At 36.6% G+C, this 21,734-nt stretch overlaps 3 protein-coding genes and 2 non-coding genes across 7 annotated transcripts; 4 read left to right on the forward strand and 1 right to left on the reverse strand.

Annotated features, from left to right (window-relative positions):
- Window positions 1–3,028: 3,028 nt before the first annotated feature.
- LOC104595184 (RNA-binding KH domain-containing protein) lies at window positions 3,029–3,895 on the forward strand. The gene has a single exon (XM_010255798.3). The coding sequence runs from the start codon at window positions 3,171–3,173 to the stop codon at window positions 3,807–3,809; it is 639 nt and encodes a 212-aa protein (XP_010254100.1). The 5' UTR covers window positions 3,029–3,170; the 3' UTR covers window positions 3,810–3,895.
- A 73-nt stretch (window positions 3,896–3,968) lies between these two features.
- On the forward strand, window positions 3,969–4,052 carry LOC148801985 (small nucleolar RNA Z43). The gene has a single exon (XR_016083304.1). It is a non-coding gene; the product is annotated as a small nucleolar RNA Z43 (small nucleolar RNA).
- A 509-nt stretch (window positions 4,053–4,561) lies between these two features.
- Window positions 4,562–4,653, forward strand: LOC148801986 (small nucleolar RNA snR60/Z15/Z230/Z193/J17). The gene has a single exon (XR_016083306.1). It is a non-coding gene; the product is annotated as a small nucleolar RNA snR60/Z15/Z230/Z193/J17 (small nucleolar RNA).
- A 3,616-nt stretch (window positions 4,654–8,269) lies between these two features.
- On the forward strand, window positions 8,270–14,687 carry LOC104595185 (protein disulfide isomerase-like 1-6). 2 transcript variants are annotated; one of them, XM_088898333.1, is made up of 13 exons: window positions 8,270–9,181; window positions 9,278–9,407; window positions 9,533–9,698; window positions 10,118–10,236; window positions 11,220–11,300; window positions 11,394–11,483; window positions 11,596–11,667; window positions 11,745–11,813; window positions 12,344–12,424; window positions 12,518–12,652; window positions 14,223–14,276; window positions 14,352–14,488; window positions 14,623–14,687. In XM_088898333.1, exons 1-12 carry the CDS (start codon window positions 8,673–8,675, stop codon window positions 14,469–14,471), a joined length of 1,626 nt encoding a protein of 541 aa, XP_088754459.1. In that variant the 5' UTR covers window positions 8,270–8,672; the 3' UTR covers window positions 14,472–14,488; window positions 14,623–14,687. The 2 variants fall into 2 exon arrangements, with proteins under 2 accessions (XP_088754459.1, XP_010254101.1); XM_010255799.3 differs by having other exon boundaries at window positions 14,352–14,687.
- Window positions 14,688–15,211: 524 nt separating this feature from the next.
- Window positions 15,212–19,228, reverse strand: LOC104595186 (chloroplast processing peptidase-like). Of its 2 annotated transcripts, XM_010255801.3 has the most exons (6): window positions 18,613–19,225; window positions 17,386–17,454; window positions 17,237–17,305; window positions 15,962–16,048; window positions 15,710–15,777; window positions 15,212–15,603 (listed from the first exon to the last, which is right to left on the reverse strand). In XM_010255801.3, exons 1-6 carry the CDS (start codon window positions 19,141–19,143, stop codon window positions 15,462–15,464), a joined length of 966 nt encoding a protein of 321 aa, XP_010254103.1. In that variant the 5' UTR covers window positions 19,144–19,225; the 3' UTR covers window positions 15,212–15,461. The 2 variants fall into 2 exon arrangements, with proteins under 2 accessions (XP_010254103.1, XP_088754460.1); XM_088898334.1 differs by lacking the exon at window positions 17,237–17,305 and having other exon boundaries at window positions 18,613–19,228.
- Window positions 19,229–21,734: the final 2,506 nt, after the last annotated feature.

Here is a 21,734-nt window from a genome sequence, read left to right on the forward strand (position 1 = left end):
CCAGTGCTCCATGTCTGTTTTCAGCATTGGTACCCACTATAGGAAGTCCTCATCACTGTCACATCACACACTAATTGGCAGCAACGAGTTGCAATTTGAGAAAATGCCAAAATTGGTGTTGCTCCAAACCATGCCTTCTCGATTTCCAAGGCGTGGCTTGGAGCACAGTTTTTTTATGGAAAAAATGGTTCCAAACAAACAGGCGTTTCCTAGAGCAACGTTTTTTCCAACGTGACACTAAAGTATCACTATTTTTTGGAGAAACGACATTGATGCCAAACAGACACCAAAAGTCCACTTGGATGCAAATTTACTTCTTTTTTATTGATGTACTTTTACATCTTATTATCAATGTAAATTTGCACTAAAAAATGTATTTTCTGTCATTTATTGATCCATAAATGTAATATTGTCAAAAACAAGCAAAAGTGAAACTGAGTACAAATTTACCCGGAACTCGGCATTTGCATCGTTTCCAGATTACATCAAACGGGGAAAAAGAAGCCAATGCAGAAGAGGTAAAGGAAGCACGAATCTCAGAAACTGTCACCTTCGAGCAAAGCCAAAGCTTTCGCCATTTTCACCGAAGCACAAAGGCATTTTGACACCCTCCATGATCCTGGGTCAGGAGGTCAGAGAGCCAGGTAGCAAGGTTTTCATGCACTATCTCTCCTGTTCTAATGGCCAAATTATTAGCGAGATAAGTAGCTCTAACAAAACTGCACTTGAGCAACACATGAATTACGTACCGATTCTTCCTCCTCACCACATATAGGACACAAAGCCGGAATCTAAGCCCATTCTTAGCCCAAAAGATGATGAAGTGCAAGAGCGTTGGAGACAGCTCACCAGAGGAAATTTTTAAGCTTTGCGGGAGTTTGAATAAACCAAACTTTCTTCCAGCCTCGAGGCGGTATTTGAGGATAATTGTTATGCCTCAATGAAGGCTCAACATGAGAATTCACTTTAATTAAATTAGGGGTTTTTATAGTTCAGTCCACCCCTAGGGTGGAACTAAGATTTGTAGGGGTGGACCGAATCCTGACTGTGGATTGATGTTAAATTTATGAACAAAATGCAGTTTATAGGGAGGGTCTACTAATAGATTAAGAGAGGGCTTCAATTTTGATTAATTAATTATTTTAGATAATTAATAAATATATAAAATAAATATTTTATTGATATAAAATATATAAATTATTTATATAACTTAATTATTATATACAAATTGTATAAAATATTTATACATTATATAAGAATTAAATAATCGATCAAATTTAGATATTTATCGAATCGAATTAGGTTATATGCGAATTTGAATCCGATTAACTATTCAGTATGAGTAGGATACCCGAATTCGATTCAATTATGTCGGATATCGAATTTGAAATCGGATTTTCGAATACCGTTTACACCCTAGTCCCATCCACACCCCAATTTCTCATCCACGACAAAAACTCATGGTTAAGGCCCGTCCATAGTCTATTTTTGATCCCCTACTTTACACTCTCTCTGAAAAGGCTGAAACCCTATTGTTTGTTTCACATTTTAATATTTTTTTCAATAAAATAGTAATTATTTTACTTAGTTTTAAATTTTTAATGTTTTTATCAATAAAATAATATTTGTAAATATTTAAAATATATTTTTAAATATTTAAATTTTACTATTTTTTTATAAAAGATAATATTTATTGATTAATATTAATTCATTGATGCATTTTTCAATATATTTATCATATAAAAAACAACAATTAGATATTTATAGTTAACTATATCAGTCATTCATAAAATATATATGAGATACATGGAATCAAAAAGTATGGTGTGGATTGGTACACACCATGCCTACAGAATGTCACTAGTTGAAAATCGGACTGAGGTGTGGTGTAGACTGATTCACACCCTATCAATTTGTCATCCACACTGCAAAATACCCCCTAAATTATTTGGCATGAAATGCCTACTCTTGGTTGAGTGAGAATAGTACCAACTTTCCAACCTTGCACCTTAGCTTATATTTTGTTCACCATATCCACAAAAATTTTTGATTTCTTTATTCCAATAGAGCTTGAAAGTCCTAGATATTAGATATTTTGGATGCCCCTTGCTCTCCTTGATACCCAACCTCCTGGAAACTCACATCAGACTTATGCAAATTAATTAATTGCCTCGAAGCCTTAGAGTAATTTTGTAAAATCTTTTTAATATGGAGGGTGTTTCGAATATTAGCTCTCAGGAAAAGAAGACAATCATCCGCATAGAAAATAATAAGATCCAATACGCGACTATCTTTTCTATTTGAGACCCTTTCTCTCAGATTTTCGCTCTCTCTCTTCCTTCAATTCTACAAGAAGGTAGCCACTTTGATAAGGAGGGTAAAGGAATCAAATTTGAATCAAATAAGGTAATATCCGAATTTGAATTCGATTAAAAATTTCAATATTTAATTTGATTTAAATTTAAATGATCAATTATTTTAGGTAATTAATGTCTGTAAATACATGGATTATTTATATAATTTAATTATTATATATAATATTTATAAAAATTAAATAATTAATAGAATTCAAATATCTATCCAATTGAATATGATTATATCCGATGTTGATTTGATTATTTTAAATATTAAATTCAAAATGGAATTTTTGGGGTATGAACATTTCCATTAAACCCTCTTGATTTCCTTTCTAACTTTACAAGATTCGACCGTCTCATCCTTTCACATAACATCATCCATCAATCGCTCCAATAACTTATCTAAGAAATTTTGGACTATAGTCCTAACGGACTAGAAACTTGCACACACATACACAGCACACGCTATTCATGGATGTGCTATCAAATCGGCTTGAGCCGCCTGATCCGGACATCGGTGAAACCGGACCGGCCTAAATAGGCCCATAGTAGGAGAACCGGGTTGCACCGACTCGAATGCCAAGTGAAACCCTAAACCCTAGAAGAGATCTATAAATACCAGTCTATGATAGAATATAGATAACTCGTTCTCTTTGCTATGTCCCTCTTGAGCCATCGCCGTCTTGTTCTTCGGCGGTAGCACGGGAGTTCTCTCCGCACCAACGGGAGATCGTCGTTCTTCCGAGTTGCAGCTTTAGAGGAGGTCGCTTCGCCGATTCTCATTGGAAGCCTTGGAGTTGTTGAGAATTTACCATGCAATCCAGCGAAACCTCTTCCATGGAAGTCGAGAAGCTCCCACCCAAACCAAAGTTCGAACCATTGAAGGCTCATGAGATATCAGATGGACGAGTTCAATTTCGAAAGGTTTCTGTTCCCCCACATCGGTTCACACCGCTCAAGAAGGCATGGATGGAAATCTACACTCCAATCTATGAGCAGATGAAAATTGACATCCGCATGAATCTCAAGGCTCGAAAGGTTGAGTTGAAGACAAGATCAGACACGCCCGATATAAGCAACCTACAGAAATGTGCCGATTTCGTTCATGCCTTCATGCTCGGTTTTGAAGTCAATGATGCGCTTGCGTTACTGCGTGTGGACGAGCTCTATGTCGATTCTTTTGAGATCAAGGATGTCAAGACACTGCGTGGCGAACACTTGTCTCGTGCAATCGGTAGGTTATCTGGTAAAGGGGGTAAGACGAAGTTCACAATCGAGAATGCTACAACCACACGGATCGTGATTGCTGATACTAAGATTCACATACTGGGATCTTTCTCCAATATAAAGGTTGCCAGGGATTCTCTTTGTAGTCTTATTTTAGGGTCTCCAGCAGGTAAGGTCTATTCAAAACTTAGGGCAGTTTCTGCTCGACTGGCAGAGAGGTTTTGATGCTTCAATTATAAATTTTGTTCTCATTTTTGGCTTCTGTAATATTATTATATGAAAATTATTTGAGGTTTTTTCTCAATTCAAAATTTTGTTCTCGTTTGCTCGATTCCGCACATTAGGTTTGATGATTTAGACTTGATTTGTTAGTAGTAAAACATGGGGCGATGACGATAGTTTCAGTGAAAGGTCTCGTTCGTCGTAAGGGCGAATTCGCCTTGCCGACCATCCTGATATTCTGAGCCCCTCCTCTGAAAGAAAATATATTTTCCCCCTATTTTCTTGTCTATCTGTTCATACTTGTTTAAGTTTTTTCATGAAAATCGGTCGGCCGATGATTAAAAGATAATTGAAAGACAAGCATATGTCTGAAACAATGGGTGTTGACAGAAGTAATCTTTGTCTATGAGGCCACGGTTCCATCTCTTGTTTTCTGAGGTTTTTGTTTGATTATTGAAGTCTACGAAAGTATGAATCGTTGTTGTTTGTATTAAGTCCTAGCTGGAAGGTTCGATGATTATAAGTGTAATTTCTGAAATTACATATTAGCGAGTACAACAATTACGTAACTACAGCCTTCCTTCACAAACTGATGGTTTCTTAGTTGGATTTCTGATTCGTCGTAGCAGAGGACTGGTATTAAATATCTCTGCCACCAGGGGGTTAAGTTCAAGGGGATGGGGTCAAAGAAAAGCCTTCACTTCTGAAATATTTTCTTGTTTTTCTATTTGCAGAGAATGGAGACAAACGATAGAGAGAGTTGTGTGATGATGTCAAAGTGCATAGTTCAGATGATAAAACATTGATTAATATTTGAAAAGTCTTTCACTCCTACCCGATGACTCTCTCTCTCTCTCACTCTGTCGATAAAACCCATTACTGCTGCTAAGCCTTCTAAGTTCTAACCAGTTGCCAGTCTGTAGAGAAAAGAATGAAATTTGTCAATCTCTCTTTCCCTTTACCTCTAGAATGTAAGACTATTATTCCATATCTAGACGGACTGTAGCATTAACTAAGTTCTAACCAGTTGGTACTTGATTCTACTGAACAAGAGAGATACGTTTTTTGGTTGTTGAATTTGAGGGGTTGTTTGGAACCGGTGCTCTTTCTTCAATGCCACGGTACCGTAAATGTATGTCTGATTTTTTGTTTGTAAAGATTGTTGCCACATATGCGTTTTCAATACCACATCAGCATAATGTTTCTAGTACAAAAACAAGAAAATGTTAAACCAGTGTTGGGAACTAATACAAATTTCTTGAAAAAATGGTGCTACATCAGTTCTGTCTGAAGTCTGATTTTTCGACCCTTTTGGTTAAACGTTACCCCAATTTGGAAGCCGAGTGTCACGAGACAGGTGTTGTATGACAAAATGTTCCTTTGGGTGTTTTCTTAGTGCTATCAACAATTCGTCTTGCAGGCTTGCAGCAACTAGCAATGGTTCTACACAAATGCATCACTGCAGTCTAAAAAACATCTCAGTAAATGGTTTTACCAATGCAGTAGTACCATTTTTCTCATAAAAACACCTCTCAAGAAAGCAGACTTTAGATTTGGTGCTGATGTGATGTTATATTTATGAATAAAATGGCATTGGTTGCAAACACGTAGTGAGCAAAGTGATGGTCGAAGTAGCATATGTGGGGTATTTTGATAATAACCACTTGCAACTGTACCAAGCAAAATGTTTCGGGAGAGGTGCTCCTTTATACAAACTCTCTAATCTCTATGGTCTTGTTATGATTTTTTTCTCTTCACAAAGAAGGCTGCGTCCTAGCTATGAGAAAAGGAAGTTTTCATTAGAGTGCTGCCTGGTGCTAATACTGTGATTTGAGATTTACACGCTAAATAAGCCAAAATGTGAGCTGCCTGATTGTTGTCCCTTCAGACTCTTGATTGAATATCCTTGTTATCTTGATTATCTTTCTGCAAAAAGATTTGAATCACTGAGCATGCTACTCCAAACCAACTACCAATGGTTTTAATCCTGCATCGTATGGACAGATGGTCCAGCAACGATTTTCAAGAGGTGTAAAACTGTACATGTGCGGGCTGTGTCGTGTTGCCCGGTATAACTTGGGGGGTTGTTAACTATGGTTTTACACTCCAAGCCTGTGTGAATCTGTACTGTGTTATGTCACGTGTTGGGTTGGATTAGGCTGTGCCGTGGATCGGGTTAAAGTAATTTAAAAAAATTTAAAATTTTAATTTTATATAATTTTTGATGTATACAAGTGCTTATATATATTAATTAAATAAATTAGTATAAATTGGATTGGGTTGTGGGCTGAGCTGTGCCCTGCTTGGTTGAGCCGTGCTGGCCTGGCCTGTGGAGCTAAAACCTTAGGCCCAGCATGGCTCACACGATTGTGTTGGGCTTGGCATGGCCCACGTGCCATTGTGTTGGGCTGTGCTCTGCCATGGGTGGCACGGTCCGATTTACACCCACGTTTTCCTTCACAAATAATTTGGTGACTGGCATTTGAAAATTCGGAAGGGGTACTTTGAGTTCAGTTCTCCGATTCCTAATGCGTTTGTACAGTTTGGGTGGTGGGGAATGATTACCTTATTCAGAGGGTGATTGAACGCTACGGAGGTCTTATTTGAAAGCAAAAGTGTTTCTTACTAGTTGGAGTTCAGATTTGCCTTTCACGGTGCGTGCTTCACACCACCTTTACGGGGAACATCTCTTTAATTATAATTTTTATTCATTGGATATCTCAAGCTCTTCTCTTGTGGTAGAATTTCAAGCTCTCTCTATGGATTCAAGTTGGCCATGTCGCTTGGTCTCCAAAAAATCATCTTAGAAGGAAATTCTATGAACCCATCTAGTGTCTGTTAGAGGAATCTTCCCTCTCACCATGACACACATTATGAACTGCAGTCAGTTTCTCCTCTGCTTTGATTCAGTCTTGGTTTATCATGTCAAGAGGAACTTTAACCGTGTTGCTCATAAGTTCACTAAAATTGGTGTCAATGGACATTACTTTTGAGTGGTTGACACTCCCTCTTGAACCCTAGTCATTTGTTTTAAAAATTAAGAAGCTTATCATTCATCCACCATACGTAAATGCATTAAAAATTGTAAAATCTTTTATATATATTTATATGGCCCATAGTATATATATTTTTATGCCACATCATCATAGTTCGACCTTGGTCGAATCTCTGACCCGTGAACCTCTATCCCTTCTTTGGTTCTATGCCTGGTCTGGTTCTCTGAACGTTGATGTTAACACGCTATAAATCATACTTACTGACAAATGGAGATATCAATAATATGAAAATGGATGAGTATGGATGTTAACCTTGATTTGCCAATCCCTAATCTAATAAGTGAGTGTTTTTCAGTATAATGTGGTAATTACGTTGGCTTCATGTCTAGGCTACCAAGGTTTTTTCTTTTTTTAAGAAAAAAAAAGTTAAATAAATTGATTCCTGCATCCAATCCAATCCTATAATCCAAATGTTATTGGATTAATGTTAATAATGGAGTTCAACCTCTTTTTGTCTTTATCTAGTATTTACAAAGAGTAGGAAGTGTTGTCAATTTCTTGTGTTTTATGTCTAAAAGGTTAAGTTACATAACATAAATAAAACAGTTTTGGTTAAAATCACGTATTTTATCAACATATAAAAAATTTACTATTTTATTTTTATTTTTATTAAAATTATATTATAAAAAAGGAAGTACAAAATTATTATTATCATCAATAATTTTATATATTAGGTATAATCAGGCATAATTGGGGTCAGAACTGATTGATAATTCTTGAGACTGGTAGACCTTGTCTCCAACCAAATCCAACCCATTGATAGATCTAGCTGAGGATGTCGATGGGTCAAGTTTTGTATGAGTTTGCTTCAGACCTAATCCGATCGTCCAACGTTCCCAACCGAATTGACCCAACATCATGGAAATCCCAAGCCCACCTCTGCTCTATAGGGTTCAACCCAACACCAACTCAACCTTATCCACACCCGTTTTAAGTGCTTTTTATAACACATTTTAGAAACCTAAATGCCATTCTTGGGAGTTTGAATTTGGGTTAAGGGTTCCAACGCATCACTTATACAAAGAAAAGTAAAGAAAAAAAACCAGAATCAACGTGAAAAGAAATGATAAACCATTATGTAGTTAGAAGTCAGAGAAAATTACTTGTATAGATACCGGGCAGGTCAGCCAAAACCCTAGATTGTCCCTATAGGGTCGGGTCAAACCGGATTTACTGTTCAACCCGACCCATTGACATGAAAATTGAGTCCGAATCATCTACGGTTCTATTCGTAATACTGGGCCAATCGGGACTCACAACGTCAGTACTCTACACGTGGCAAGTGGCAATTTGGAGGACTTATTTGGACCAGTTAGCTGCCACGTACACCGTATGAGCACAGACTTTCTTTTGGAATGTTAACTGCCACGAATTGTTAAGCATGGAAACGTGACATCAAATAGTCAAAATTTCCATGGAGACAAAAAATCTCATAATTATCAATCTATGAAATGGCGGAATTGAAGCAAATTGTACTACATGCCCGGCCAATCCGTGCAAAAGGGACTACCTTTCTCTTTCCTGCGTTTTATTTTGACTCTGTCGGAGCTCATTTGTACTTGGATGATGTTGGCTCCTGCTTCAGTTTCTGCTTGATCTGCTCAGCAGACCACTCCTCTCCTTTTCTCATCTCACCATAGCCACCTTTTTTAATGTCTTAATCAGATCTTATTCAATTCCTGAAGTTCCGAATAAGAAGTTCGACAATCCTTCTAACCCATTACGCCTTTACTCCAAAACGAAACTCGTTTGGTTGAGCTTCTTCCAGACCCAGAGATCTCGTTAGCATTTTGGGGTGCTTATTGCCACAATGTTTAGAGCAAAACCCTTTTCCAGATTCATCTGCTTTTCTGTTACTCTTTTGCTTTTATTACGTTGCTTCGTCTCTGCCGCGGCTTCTGATACTATTGTGGATGATGAAGATGATTTGAAAGGTTATGAAGAGCTATTAGCGTTGGATGAAGAAGAAGAACGGGAAGGTCCTCAAGTGAGATCATCTGAGGCTGGGGCTGAGGTTCTTAGCAAGGCTCAGAGAATTGTTCTTGAGCTCAACAATGATAACACTAAGCGTGTTATCGATGATAACGAGTTTGTTCTGCTTCTGGGTTATGCTCCTTGGTGCCCTAGAAGTGCGGAGCTGATGCCCCAATTCGCAGAGGCGGCAACGACTCTCAAGGAGATGGGTAGTCCTCTATTGTTGGCGAAGCTTGATGCGGAGAGCTACCCAAAAGCGGCATCCCTTCTTGGGATCAGGGGCTTTCCCACCCTGCTTCTCTTTGTCAATGGGTCCTCACAGGTGTACACTGGTGGATTTTCTGCGTAAGATTCCTTCTTTGTCAAATTATGCTTTTGTTCTAATTGCAGCAGTAGATTGTAACTGAGTTTTGTTCGTTTTTTGTGCCAATTTTTAACCAGGGAGGATATAGTGATCTGGGCAAGGAAAAAAACAGGGGCGCCTGTTATTAGACTTTCTTCAGTGACTGAAGCAGAGAAATTCCTTGAGAATAACACCATGTTTGTTATTGGTCTGTTTGAAAGATTTGAGGTATGTGAAATGTGGGCTTCTTGTAGAAGTACACAAACACATTCGAACACATATATACGTGCAGAAGAGCCTGTATTTTTAGTTGAGAAATCAGTTAGGTAACCAACAATTTAGATTATTTTCAGGGACCTGATTATGAAGAATTCGTGAAAGCAGCAAATGCTGACAATGAAACCCAGTTTGCTGAAGCTTGCGGTATTGAGGTTGCTAAGGTTCTTTTTCCAGACATTAAGCCTAAAAATCTTTTCCTTGGTCTGGTCAAAAGTGAGCCTGAGAAATATACTACATTTGGTATGTTAGTGATTTTATAACAGTAGCTCCAACATTGTTCATCTTATTTTCCAGATGTTGCAAGTAAACTAGGGAGTTTTAGATGTTATTTGCTAGTTTGATAAGGTGACAGTAGGCACAAATTTGTTTTCTTTGACTGTCTCTAAAATCAAATCTTGTATTCAACTTGATCACTGGACAACAATATCAAGTTATTTAAGGTTTTCATATTTGGTTCATCTTATTATCAAATTGTATGAATATCATTTTTTTTTATTATAAACGGTAGGGGCTACACAAGTAAACACGTTATTTGTATGAAACTATGAATATCTTTTTTCAATCATAATTATAACCACTTAAGAATAGTTGTTTTTGTAAATGTAGAGTTAGCAACACTTCAGGATTCCTAATGTTTAACCATGTCTTTGGCTGTGCAGAAGACACTTTTGTAAAGGAGAAAATATTGCAATTTTTGGAAAATAACAAATTTCCATTGGTTACTATGCTGACTGAACTTAATTCTGTGAAAGTCTACTCCAGCTCTATCAAACTCCAGGTTCCTCTTACTCTTAATCTTGCTTTTGACTTTACACCTTATCTTGGTTCCTTAGACTAGTCTAATGTTAGGTTTCATGCTTATTGAACAGTAGAGATCCTTTTGCTTTTCATTATTGTATGGGACATTTTTTTTTTTGTTTTTATGATTCCTTTTTTCCTCTTCTGATTATGTAACGTGAGTTGTTTAAAAATTAGACAAGTTGCAGTTATCATTCTGAGCAGAGAGTTAGCAATGTTGTCGCTACCGTGAACATGGTTTCAGCCCATAGTAAATCATGTTATTCATTTATATGATTTATGTGCCAGTTTCCCTTCAGTGTCTTGAGGCCCAAAGTGAGCTAGGATTGTTGTGGATTTCTAGAAATCAGATTGCTTGGATCTAGAAGTTACAAGTAAACCCATGTTTGATGTGGAACAACAAACTTAGTTGTCTGTGACTGAACTTTTGGATAGAACTTGTAACATGAGAGAGGCCTTAAAGCAGAAATCCTCTAGAAGTAAATGAACTTTGAAGTATAAAATGAGGGTCTTGAATGGATTTAGAAATTGAGAAGTTTGAAGGAAAAATGGTTTAAGGCTAAGGTAGTCATGTTGGCTAAGAAAAGCGGAAATAACAAAGCAAAAGTAGAAGATTTCAGATTCTAATGAAATGACAAAATTACTATACCACTACTATATTCAACTAAGGAATCAGTTCTCTTAGATGAGATTATTGTACTATATATCCAAACAATTTTTTATCCCCAATGAAATCACTTGCAGAATTCCTTGGACTTCCCATATTCATCAACAACAAAAAAAAAAAAAAAAAAAAAAAACAGAAAAGAAAAGAATAAGTTATAAGACTTTTTTTGTGACATTTTGCAGGTCTGTTATTCCTTTCACTGGCTAAGCCACTTTTACTAAATTACAAATTAAAAATGTTGAAATTGAAATATTGGTATGAGATAAATCTTGTAATGCCCTTCCGATATTTTCTAGGTATACATCTTTGCTGAGGCTAATGACTTGAAGAACTTCCTTCTGCTTCTTCAAGATGTTGCGAGAAAGTTCAAATCAAAGGTGCTCATCTTGACAGAAATCAGAAAGCATTTTATTTGTTCCTCACCATGTGGTAGCCTTTACTGAAATTGTTAAATTTTCTTTTGGCTGCAGATAATGTTTGTATGTGTAGACATTGCAGAGGGTAACCTTGCAAAACCCTTTTTAACATTATTTGGGCTTGAAGAATCGGAACAAACTGTTGTAAGTCTTCCTGACAAGCATCTTAATTCTTTTATATGCAAGTTTCAGTTGTTAATAACTACCATTGAAGCAACTAACTGATGTGAATTATTTCTTACTTGTGGCTGAATAGGTGACTGCTTTTGATTACAGAATTAACTCAAAGTACCTTTTAGAGTCAGATTTGACACCAAGCAATTTGGAGGTAAATTTCTTGTGCCATATATGAATATGAAATGTTGTTCAAGGAAACTAAACTGTTTTTTGGATTGGCTGTTGCAGGAGTTCTGTTCAGGGCTTCTAAGTGGTACTCTGTCACCTTACTTCAAATCACAGCCCATGCCAAATAATGTAAGTAACTGGTTTATTTATTTTCTCTAGTTTTGGTAACATGAGTGCCTGAAAGGCTGTCTTAGGGAATCCCACAACCTCGCTCTGATATCCTTGTTATGTGCGATCAATTCATGTTTAAAAAGAATACAACTCATCTGTGAGGCTCAGTTGGGTTAATAATCTTGGGTTGGATCCAGTTGTTAAAACATAGTTATTATTAATGTCTTATGCTTGATGAGATGTTGAAAGTATCTTGTTAAATCCTTCTTGGTAGCTACGTGAAATTAACCTTGATATAATGGGGGAAGGGAAACCACAGCAGCCCTTTTTTTGTTTCGTCTCTCTCTCTCTCTCTGATGAATTTTCATTTCTGCTTTTGCTTAAAATTGCAACTGGCTTTGCCTGCTTTTCCCCTTAACACCCCTCTACACCTCACCCCAGTGTGACCAAATCATTAGAGTTGACAGTCTGTTTTCTGACTGAGACATCAATTTTCAAATGTATTTGTGATGTTGAAAATGAAAGTTGTGGTTTTTGTGCAATTGCAGAAAGGGGAAACCATCCAAACCATTGTAGGGAGGACTTTTGATGACCTAGTTTTGAGCAGTCTCCAGCATGTTCTTCTTGAGGTTAGTACTTAGTATATTATACCGAAAGATCTGTTCATGAACTTTCTTATTGATTGTTTAAAATATTATTTAACTATTTTTGTCACATTGAAGGTTCATACACCATGGTGCATCAAATGTAAGACCACAAGCAAGCAAATTGAGAAGCTGGCTAAGCATTTCAGGAGATTCGATAATCTAATTTTTGGAAGGATAGATGCTTCTTCAAATGAACATCCAAAATTACAGGTATGCATTCCAATTGTTTAGGTAAACATATAGACTGATATATCAGAAAACAGTGTTGCATGAGCACAGACACAGGAATCAGAATCTGATGCATGTCCAAGAGTTTGACATGGCAAGACAAGAAAACATGGACTTGCAGACACGCCCAGAAATACTCACTTTGTACATTAAAAGGAATTATTATGTGGAAATGTCTCTCAAGAATCTGTGGAGTATTGGAATCTGACATAGCATGCAATACTGTCAGAAAGGCAAAAAAGTTAAAAAGTTTATAATGATTGCAAGATTGATGTTGAGACTCCAAACCCTCTTCATGTCAACATGCCAAGACTTAAGTATCCAAAAACTGAACAAGAAATCTTTTGACAGTTCAGTCAGCATGAGGATAAACTTCTAATGCTGGGTTTAAAAGTTGAAAATAAAATAAACTTTGGGAGTGATGCAACAGGGCATGAGTGTTATGCTTCCAAGTGGGTACAGGGTGTCTGTCATACACAACAAGCTTCCAGAATCTAGAAATAGGAACATTTGCATAAATATGCATATTCATACACAAAAATGGTGGGTTGCAAAAGTAAATTGGACAAGGCATGTCTTTATGTATACATTAGATGTAAATAAAGATACATCCACATATAATCTTTGTTGGGTTCTATGACGTTCCCAACCATCTCAGCTGTCTCTTCCATTTTGTTTTTTAGATCTTTGGGTAACAAACTTTGTCTCTTGGTTTCCTATACTATAAGTTAAAAATATCAAAACATTTTTTTAACATAAAAAGTTTACACAGTCCAATCTTGTGTTCATCCACCTATATGTTGGTTGTTCTGGTATTGTTTTGAGATTGCTGTGAATTCATCAATGCATTTATTTGTCTGCTTCAAGCAAGGGTTAAAATATTGATGCACCCGATGCCAAAGTTGGGTTGTGTGTATGATACCAACAATACTCTCTCTCTCTCTATCTATATATATATTATATATATTATATATATATATTTCTTTTTTTATTTTATGAGCATTAAGGTGGGAAGGATTATCCCAAAGTTTAAACTTATTTCTATGTGTACCCATGCATATCTGGGTGCACTGTATTGATATTTTGATCCTTGGCTTCAAGTGGCATCTTAGAATCAAGGTTCAAAATAATGATATGCCCGATACACCGGTAGGGGCGTATCGGGCGATATCGATACTGTTCTTTAAACTTTTTTTTAATTTTTTTTTTGAAACCAGTTCAGGGGGCCGGTTTAAGGCTCCTCCACCCCCTGAACCAGTCAGAACCCTGATACACCCACTGTAGGGGCGTATCGGGGAGGTCCCGGAATGATAACGTATTGGCCGATATGGGCTGATACGTGTTGATACTTTGAACCTTGCTTGGAATACAGGTGCACTTTGTAGCTGTCTATGGTTCTTGACAAATGTGCCTTTTTAGGGAAAGATGATCATTTCTCAGGAACTGCTGATGAGGAAAATGACTGACATTGTTTTAATACAGAGACAAGGGTAACTGTAATACCCATAATAAGCATTTTGATGATTGGATCGTGTTTTTGTTGGTTTTGCAGATAACCGATTACCCAACTCTACTGTTTTACCCATCTGGGGACAAGTTAAATCCGGTAATTATGTCGTGACAGCCATATCTTCCTTTCTTTTTAATCTGCATAAGCGTCTAAGGTGCCTTCGTTTTGCAGATCAAACAGGCGACCAAGTCAAGCTTAAAGGAACTGGCTGCATTCATCAATAAAAATGTAAAAGGAACTGAGGATAGACGACAACCATCTGAAGAGGAGGCAACCAAAGACGAATTATAGGAATAGGATAATACAATGTGAGAACATTCCACCTCTAAAACATCTAAAAAGTCATATAGGAATGGGTTTTAGTTGAGAGAAGCTCAGAAAAAATGTCATTATTTTTCAAGTGTTAATATTTTATGACCTCTTACCCATTTCATTCTTACAGAGACATGGTTGAGAGGGACAAGCAATATTTTCTCCAATAAGAGCAATATTTATTATAGCTTCACATATTTTTCTTGGGTAGATAAAAAACAAAGCTATAAAATTTGGTGTCAATGATACCATTAAGTGAACTGGTTAAATATGGCTCGATGATCATTGATGGACATATATGCATCATTTGATAGTTTGGGACTACGGACATCAATATAGGTAGATTATCAGTGCAATCAAAAGTCATAACCCTATCAAACCTTGTATGTCTGGCCTGGACTAAGATTTGATGGAGAACTTCCTAAGAAAATTCTGTTCAATGGCTATGTGCACAAGTAACTTGGGCTGGTTGAGCCACGATTAGGGCAAATATGGACTGAGTCAAGCAACCAAATAAGCTCGATTTGGGTAACTTCAATCTCAACAGGGTTTCTCTTGAGCATTCCTCAATAAACAAGATACTTCAGGTTGAGTGGGATGCAACAGTTACTTGCAAAGTTGCAATTTGCCTGTGGTCATGTGCACAGTCAAAAAGATGTTTACTATTGTACATATACATGTGAGTGAGAGAATCAGTAACAATACAAGGAGAGTCGATGTCTAGGAATAAATAGAAGCCTTTGCTTAAACAATGACATACATCAATGAAGATACAAGGATTGTCCAAATCATGATAACAGGAAGGTCTTGGAAGAAGTCTGTTTCAAAAAGATGGCTTCTTTGCTTCAACTTTCACCTTCCCAATTTATAACATAGCTATACAAGGCAAAAAAATAGTAGTCCCTACCTCCAAACTGAAGAACACAGCACCAATTGTCTAGAAAATCCACTGCTACACTCTGTATGTATCTAAGGTGAGTTCTGATTTAGTGCAGGACCAGTTTCCTGCTTGTCAGCGCACCCTCGCTCAAGAACTGTGCTTCCAACCCTTGTCAACGGCCAATATCTAAATACTGATCTTCCTATAATGTTTTTGGTGGGAAGAGGTCCCCTAAATAAAGGATGGTTCAATTAAATCAAGGGAAAATGCATACAAAAGAAATTTCGGGATCAAGAAAGCTTGCAAGCTTGAAATTAAGATAGTTAGAATTTATTACCATATATGTGAATCATAGCTATTATTGCGGTTGTCACCCATTACAAAGACGAAATTTTCAGGTATCCGCTGCAGCATAACAAAAACATGGCAATTGTAAGTCAGTAATGTTTTTGCAGAACTTTAGACCTTGTTGTACCTATTTTATTTTGTAGAGGAACATAAAGATCTGGAAGAAGTTCAACATGATAAAGAATTTGAAAGGCAATTTGCAGACTAGATACACGAAATAAATGCAGTATAAGAGTCACACAATTGGAGTCATCTCATATGAAGGTGGCTCAAGAATAAACTCTTCGTTCCTCATGACCCCATTTACTAATAGTTTTCCATCATGAACCTGCAAGAGAAAAATTAGATCTGATTAGTTTGCAACTTGATCTTCTTACCAAAGCTAAAATGCCTTTGCTAAGTGGAGAATCCTTGTTCCATAAATTCACAAGTATTGAAATCGTGTGCCATGCTGGGCAATCATAGACAAAGTGAAAAGAAGATGCATCATTTCCTCGGTGAATTATTGGATATAACATCTAGGCTTTGTTCCATTGGACAACAAAGTTGGGTTAGAAAAATAAATATTAGAAATTTAGAATATGGTAAAAGGAAAATAAAATGCTGTGGGGCTCACAAGACTTGAAAGAAGATTAATCCTATCTATTAGAAAATCTAATTTCCTAGGGGTGCAACTTGGGCAGGCTTGGGTTGGGATTTTGTCAAGTTAAAAATCCAATGAGCCTGGCCTGAAAGCCCGGGCCTGATGCACTGTAAAATCTTCAAATCGGGTACCCAACTTGCATCCTTATAATTTCCTGAGTAAATTAGTGAGACACACAAATCATGGCATTGCAAATTGACAAGCTAGAAAACTTTGGTTCATCAGGAAATTCTATTTCTAGAACAAAGAATTTCTATGCATCCAAATTCCTGAAAAGACGAATGTGACCTTTTGCTAACAAAACAATTCTTATTATAGGTAACAAAAAGAGTTGAACATAATAACACAAATACCATGTAAGAAATCATATATACATGGCCACAAAGCACTGATATAAGAAGGTTGTGTAAGTAACTGTTGCTAGGACTATGAAGGTTGTAAGTAAATAACTTTTACTGCTTCATCAGACTGCAAATAGAGGTAAACAAACCAAATAACAAAATTGATATTAGAAAATTAATTATGTGATCAGAAAACCAAGAGAGGAAAGAAAAGCAACTTAAAACTAGGTGTTTTATAGTTTTTTTTTTTTTTTTTTGATAAATGGGGTGTTTTATAGCTATTGTCTGCATAATTTATTTCCTTATTACACAAAACTTGAAAATGGAACACAGTAAAATACAGAACCGTTTGATTCTGGGGGAAATACCACAATGAATGTAATTCTTTTACTTATACATTATGAATTGAATTCCCTTAAGCCAGCTACAACAAATTTTATTCAGGCCATATTGCAAATATATATCGAAAGGAAAAGCTGATGAAGGTTACTGTCTACTTGTTCATAGAAATGCTTTTATCTGGTAAATTCACCTCCACAACATCGCCTTCCTTGGCAACAACTCGTTTAATAAAAACATCCTGATCTGTGTAACCAACTTCCTGTGGAACAAAAAAATTACTGATAATATATTGGATTTACACCAAAGAGTTCTTGATCACTTTTAAATCACTGTGCTTACCTGTAATACTGGTGGGCTTTTGAAAATTACTACATCATTTGCACAAGGCTTTCTGAAATAGTAGGATACCTAACAATGTCCAAATAAAATATTAGTTAAAGATGACTTATTCAATTTTCATAACCTATAAGATGTAAGAGTAGATACCAATTTATCTTCCTTTGTATTAGTTATACTATGGTCTATACAAACTAATGCTATACTTCTGGCATAAAGAAGGCAGAACCCATGTGCTAGATGCATTGTTAACTTTGTCTGTCTTTTCTTGTATAATCCTCCTATTGCGTATTGAATTCTTTTCATAACTAATGAAAAGAAAGTTATAGGGCTGATGTTAAATACTGTCTTCACTTACATACTCATACTAGATTCAAATGAAGGAATAAAATGGGGCACGGAGAAGTCTTTTTGTGCAAGCAAGGTGGTTTTTTTTTTCTTGCTTACTAGCAACCAAAATTTTAAAAGAAACTGCTGCTAAAGAAAAATATCACAAGAAAGTTAATTTGCAGAGGTAATCAGCCATTCTGAATTGCAAATGCACCTTAGTTATACTTGGAATTAAGATTACCTTCACTTGGAATCTTTATCCCCAGCCTAAGCTCACCTTTTTTAACCTTGCCCTATCCTTTTGGAGCAAGGTTAGCTTAGGCTGGGGATATTTTGAGAAAAAATATCCTTTTGGAGTATTCAATTTCTTTGAATCAGCCTTTCTCATTAGCATCATGATTGCTCGTCATTACACAAATGAAAAACATTTCAATAAACTTTCTCTTATGCAAAAAAACCAACAGGGTTACCGGTAAGTTCACCCTCACAAGGTCCCTCAGATGAAAATTTTACTAATTTTTTCCTTCCAAATCTTTCTTACCCATCCACTTCAAAATGCTAATCTAGCCATGCTATTTTTCTGACTGCATCCTGTTCTGTAAATCATGCTTGTATTGTATCTCTTTTTTTTTTTTTTTTCTCTTAACCTCATTGGTCTGCACAAATCACCCAGCATTCCAGAAGCAGGTCTCCTATCAGCAAATAACACATTATTCCAAGTGTCAAGTGTTACATCTACACATCCATTTTTGCATTTCCCAATAAATGTTACTGTGTACTTTAAAGAAAGAAATCGAGACTCCAGTTCCATATTCACCACAACCAGGCGGAGAAGAAGCGAAAGAACTCAAGCTTATCACCAGAGAAAACAATCAATTAATCAAAAGGAAACGCAATTACCTTTTCGGCAACAATTCGGTCTCCGACGTTGAACGTCGGGTACATGGACAAGGACGGAATGTATCGAGGCTCGGCAATGAAAGACCGGAAAGCAAGGGAGACAGCAAATGCTGCAATAACAGTTTTTGCATCGTCTGATGTCAAATTCAGCCATTCGGGTAACAACCCACTCTTACTTTCAGCCTGACTATCATCGTCGCCACCTTCTCCATCCCCGCTCCCATCGCCGCCGCCGCCACCGCCGCTCTCCAAGTCCAAAACTGGTTTTGTGGCCTCGTCACTAGACTCTTTAATTCCATTGCATCTGAGACTCTTCGAGCGGGTTTCTGGATAAAAGCGCTTAAACCCTATAGAAATAGAGGTTTTCAAGAAAGAATCAAGTTGGGTCTGCTTAAGATATCGATTTCTTGTTACAGGAGCGAATCCGGCGAAAGCGAAGTTAGGGGTTTTAGGGGAAGGGAGGAATTGAGTGGAATCGAGGTAAGGGTTTATGAGAGAAGAAGTAGGAGGGAAGAACTGCAGGGATGTCATCTCTTCTTCTCCGCCTTCCCTCCAAATATCATTATTATATGTACTGTGCAGAGATAAAAGCTGTTATATGAAATTGTTGGAAAAGCTATGATGCCGGAAAGGTATGATAACCGTAAGAAACTGTAATTAAGTAGCCTATGTTTGGTTTGAAAGAAAAGGTAGGAAAATAAAGGAAAAAACAAAAAAAATTAATACAAAATTTGTAAAGGTTTACTTACTTTTTCCCTTCCTCTCCCTACATTTTCCTTCAAATAAAAAATATGCAGGTTGAAAATTAGGTCCAGCCCACTTTGAAAGGGCCTTCATTCTGGGGCTTTGGACATGCGCAATGCAGTTTTCCTGGCCCATATTGGGAAGTGCTTACAAAAAAAGTGTTTATTGGGTAACTGCTTACTTGACTCTTTCACTCTTTCGTGAGAAGTGCTTTTCTTTCCCAGATTGGGTAGTAGCATAAAGTGCTTAAAAATAACCACTTTCTTAGGTGTTTATTCAAAATGGACTTATTTTCATGAATAAGCCCTTATTGGGGCTGACTCAAATGACAATAAGTGTTTATTGTTGTGGACTCTGCCTCAAATAAGTGCTTAGATGTCCAAGCTTTTTGAGCTATTGGCTCACAGCCATTTATGTCACTCTCTGTTTGGCTGTCTGGGCTTTTTGGGAATGCTGAGCTGATCATTCAGCTGCTTTGAGATTCTGCAGATAAGCTATCTAAAACGGCTGAGCCAATAACCCAAAAAATGAATAATTGATAGAGTCAATTTAGAGTTTCGACTTCTCCTGTCTTTTCACCAAAACACAGCTTAAAGGATGTCCATGTCCATGTAGGGCGGATCTCAGAAGGCGAGAACCTGTTGCGTTTCAGCCCTCCCACACAGACAGCTTGTAAGCTACGTTTGCTGAAAAATTCAAAGAGCCCAAATTGGCTGTTAATCAATCATTGGAACTTGGAAGAGCTGTCTGCTTCAGCATCTTAGAATAGCTTATTTGGAGCACTACTTCACAAAGCAGCTGAATCCTTCACTCTCCAATTTGTATGTTAAGACAAGTCAAGATGATTCAAAATTCATTAAGTCTCCATTTGGAAAAAATACAAATATAAGTATATAGAGTGCAAAATCTTATATTTGTATGATTTTTTATGTATTTGGACTGTACATATATATTTGCATTTGTAAGTACCACCCACGTATGAGATTTACAGACACAGATCATGTTTGGAACGTAGGATTGCGACCCAAACTTGTGATCAAACAAAAAAATAGGTTAATACCAACAATATTCCAACATGACCTATATCTGCAAATCTCACCATAAGACTGGAACTCACCATATATGATATGTATAGACACGGATCATGTTGAAATGTTTTTTTGTTGGGTGTAAATCCGAACTCATGAAGAGCTAGGATCACCTACCCATGATGACACTACCCACATAGGATCGCGGTCACACATGGGAAACATCTCATGCTCTTATATATTATTATGCATGGGGAGATGTTCGCAATCCACGGATGTAATGTTTTGTGGGTAGAGATTTTGTGGATAGGAGATCTAGATTCTCGCTTGATGGTACAGATGCACATCCATCTGGCTGGTTTAATAAGAGACACAGACCAGCCAATTAGGCTCTGTTTGGATAAATTTATGCTTTTGAACTTTGAACCGTGAGAAACAAAAATGAGCCAAAATTGATTTTGAGTGTTGGATAAGAATTGTTTTTAAAAACACAATAATCTAAAGTCAAAATACTTTTAAAGCTCCAAAGCATGCAAAACATTAGGGTTTTGACAAAAAAGAAAATAGTAATACTATTTTATACTCTAAAGTATAAAGCAAAATATTAAGGTTTTGACCATGGTTCAAAGTATTGATACACCTCTATGTATTGGTACTTTGATCGGCACACGTTGTATCTCTTTATATTAAAAGGGTTTTGTAAAAACACTTTTGAATAGATGTATCGGGGCTCAAAGATATGACACGATAGGGCATATCACATTGATCCTTTGAACTTTGGTTTTGATGAATAAGAAATTAATAATACCATTTTATACCCAGATCTGTTTGCAGCCCTGCAAATGGAAAATACAACTTGAGAAAAACCAAATAGTAATTTATACGTTATTGAATTTGGAAGCCAAAGAAGAAGAAGAAGAAGACTACTTTCAACATTGGAGTAAAGCAAACTTAAAACCATTTTGGGAACCTAAATTGAGCAAAAGGCAATTTCTTGAATAGGAATAGCAACGGGACAAGGACCATACTCATCCTCGACCCCAATCCCCGCTAGGGATAAAAACAACCCTCCATTCGAGGAATCCATTTGGGGATTCAAATCCCTAATATTTTTAAATTAAAATTATTTTTAGAAAATAAATTTACAATTTTTTTAAATATAAAAATATTTTAATTTATATAATATAAATAATACAAATAATCTAATATAATCAAGGCTAGGATGGGGTAGAGAATTCACTCTTGTCCCAAGAACACAATCTAGGGTTGGGAAAGCTGCATGGGTATCCAACGGGAACGAGAAAAATTGCCATCCCTCTTCATTCACGGATTCAAACATCAAGAATTATT

The sequence above is a fragment of the Nelumbo nucifera genome, chromosome 2, assembly GCF_055504915.1.
Source record: "Nelumbo nucifera cultivar China Antique chromosome 2, China Antique-T2T, whole genome shotgun sequence".
Classification (NCBI taxonomy): Eukaryota; Viridiplantae; Streptophyta; class Magnoliopsida; order Proteales; family Nelumbonaceae; genus Nelumbo; species Nelumbo nucifera.

What these genes read in the sequence shown, in the direction of transcription:
- LOC104595184 (XM_010255798.3), top strand. Translation starts at nt 3,171, where the DNA reads ATGCAATCCAGCGAAACCTCTTCCATGGAAGTCGAGAAGCTCCCACCC.
- LOC104595185 (XM_010255799.3), top strand. Translation starts at nt 8,673, where the DNA reads ATGTTTAGAGCAAAACCCTTTTCCAGATTCATCTGCTTTTCTGTTACT. An exon ending in GTCTGTTTGAAAGATTTGAG is followed by an intron (nt 9,408 to 9,532) that starts GTATGTGAAATG and finishes GATTATTTTCAG; the next exon opens with GGACCTGATTATGAAGAATT. An exon ending in CGAGAAAGTTCAAATCAAAG is followed by an intron (nt 11,301 to 11,393) that starts GTGCTCATCTTG and finishes TTTTGGCTGCAG; the next exon opens with ATAATGTTTGTATGTGTAGA.
- LOC104595186 (XM_010255801.3), bottom strand. Translation starts at nt 19,143, where the DNA reads ATGACATCCCTGCAGTTCTTCCCTCCTACTTCTTCTCTCATAAACCCT. An exon ending in AGGAAGGCGATGTTGTGGAG is followed by an intron (nt 16,049 to 17,236) that starts GTGAATTTACCA and finishes TTTCTCTTGCAG; the next exon opens with GTTCATGATGGAAAACTATT. An exon ending in CATATGAGATGACTCCAATT is followed by an intron (nt 15,778 to 15,961) that starts GTGTGACTCTTA and finishes GTTATGCTGCAG; the next exon opens with CGGATACCTGAAAATTTCGT.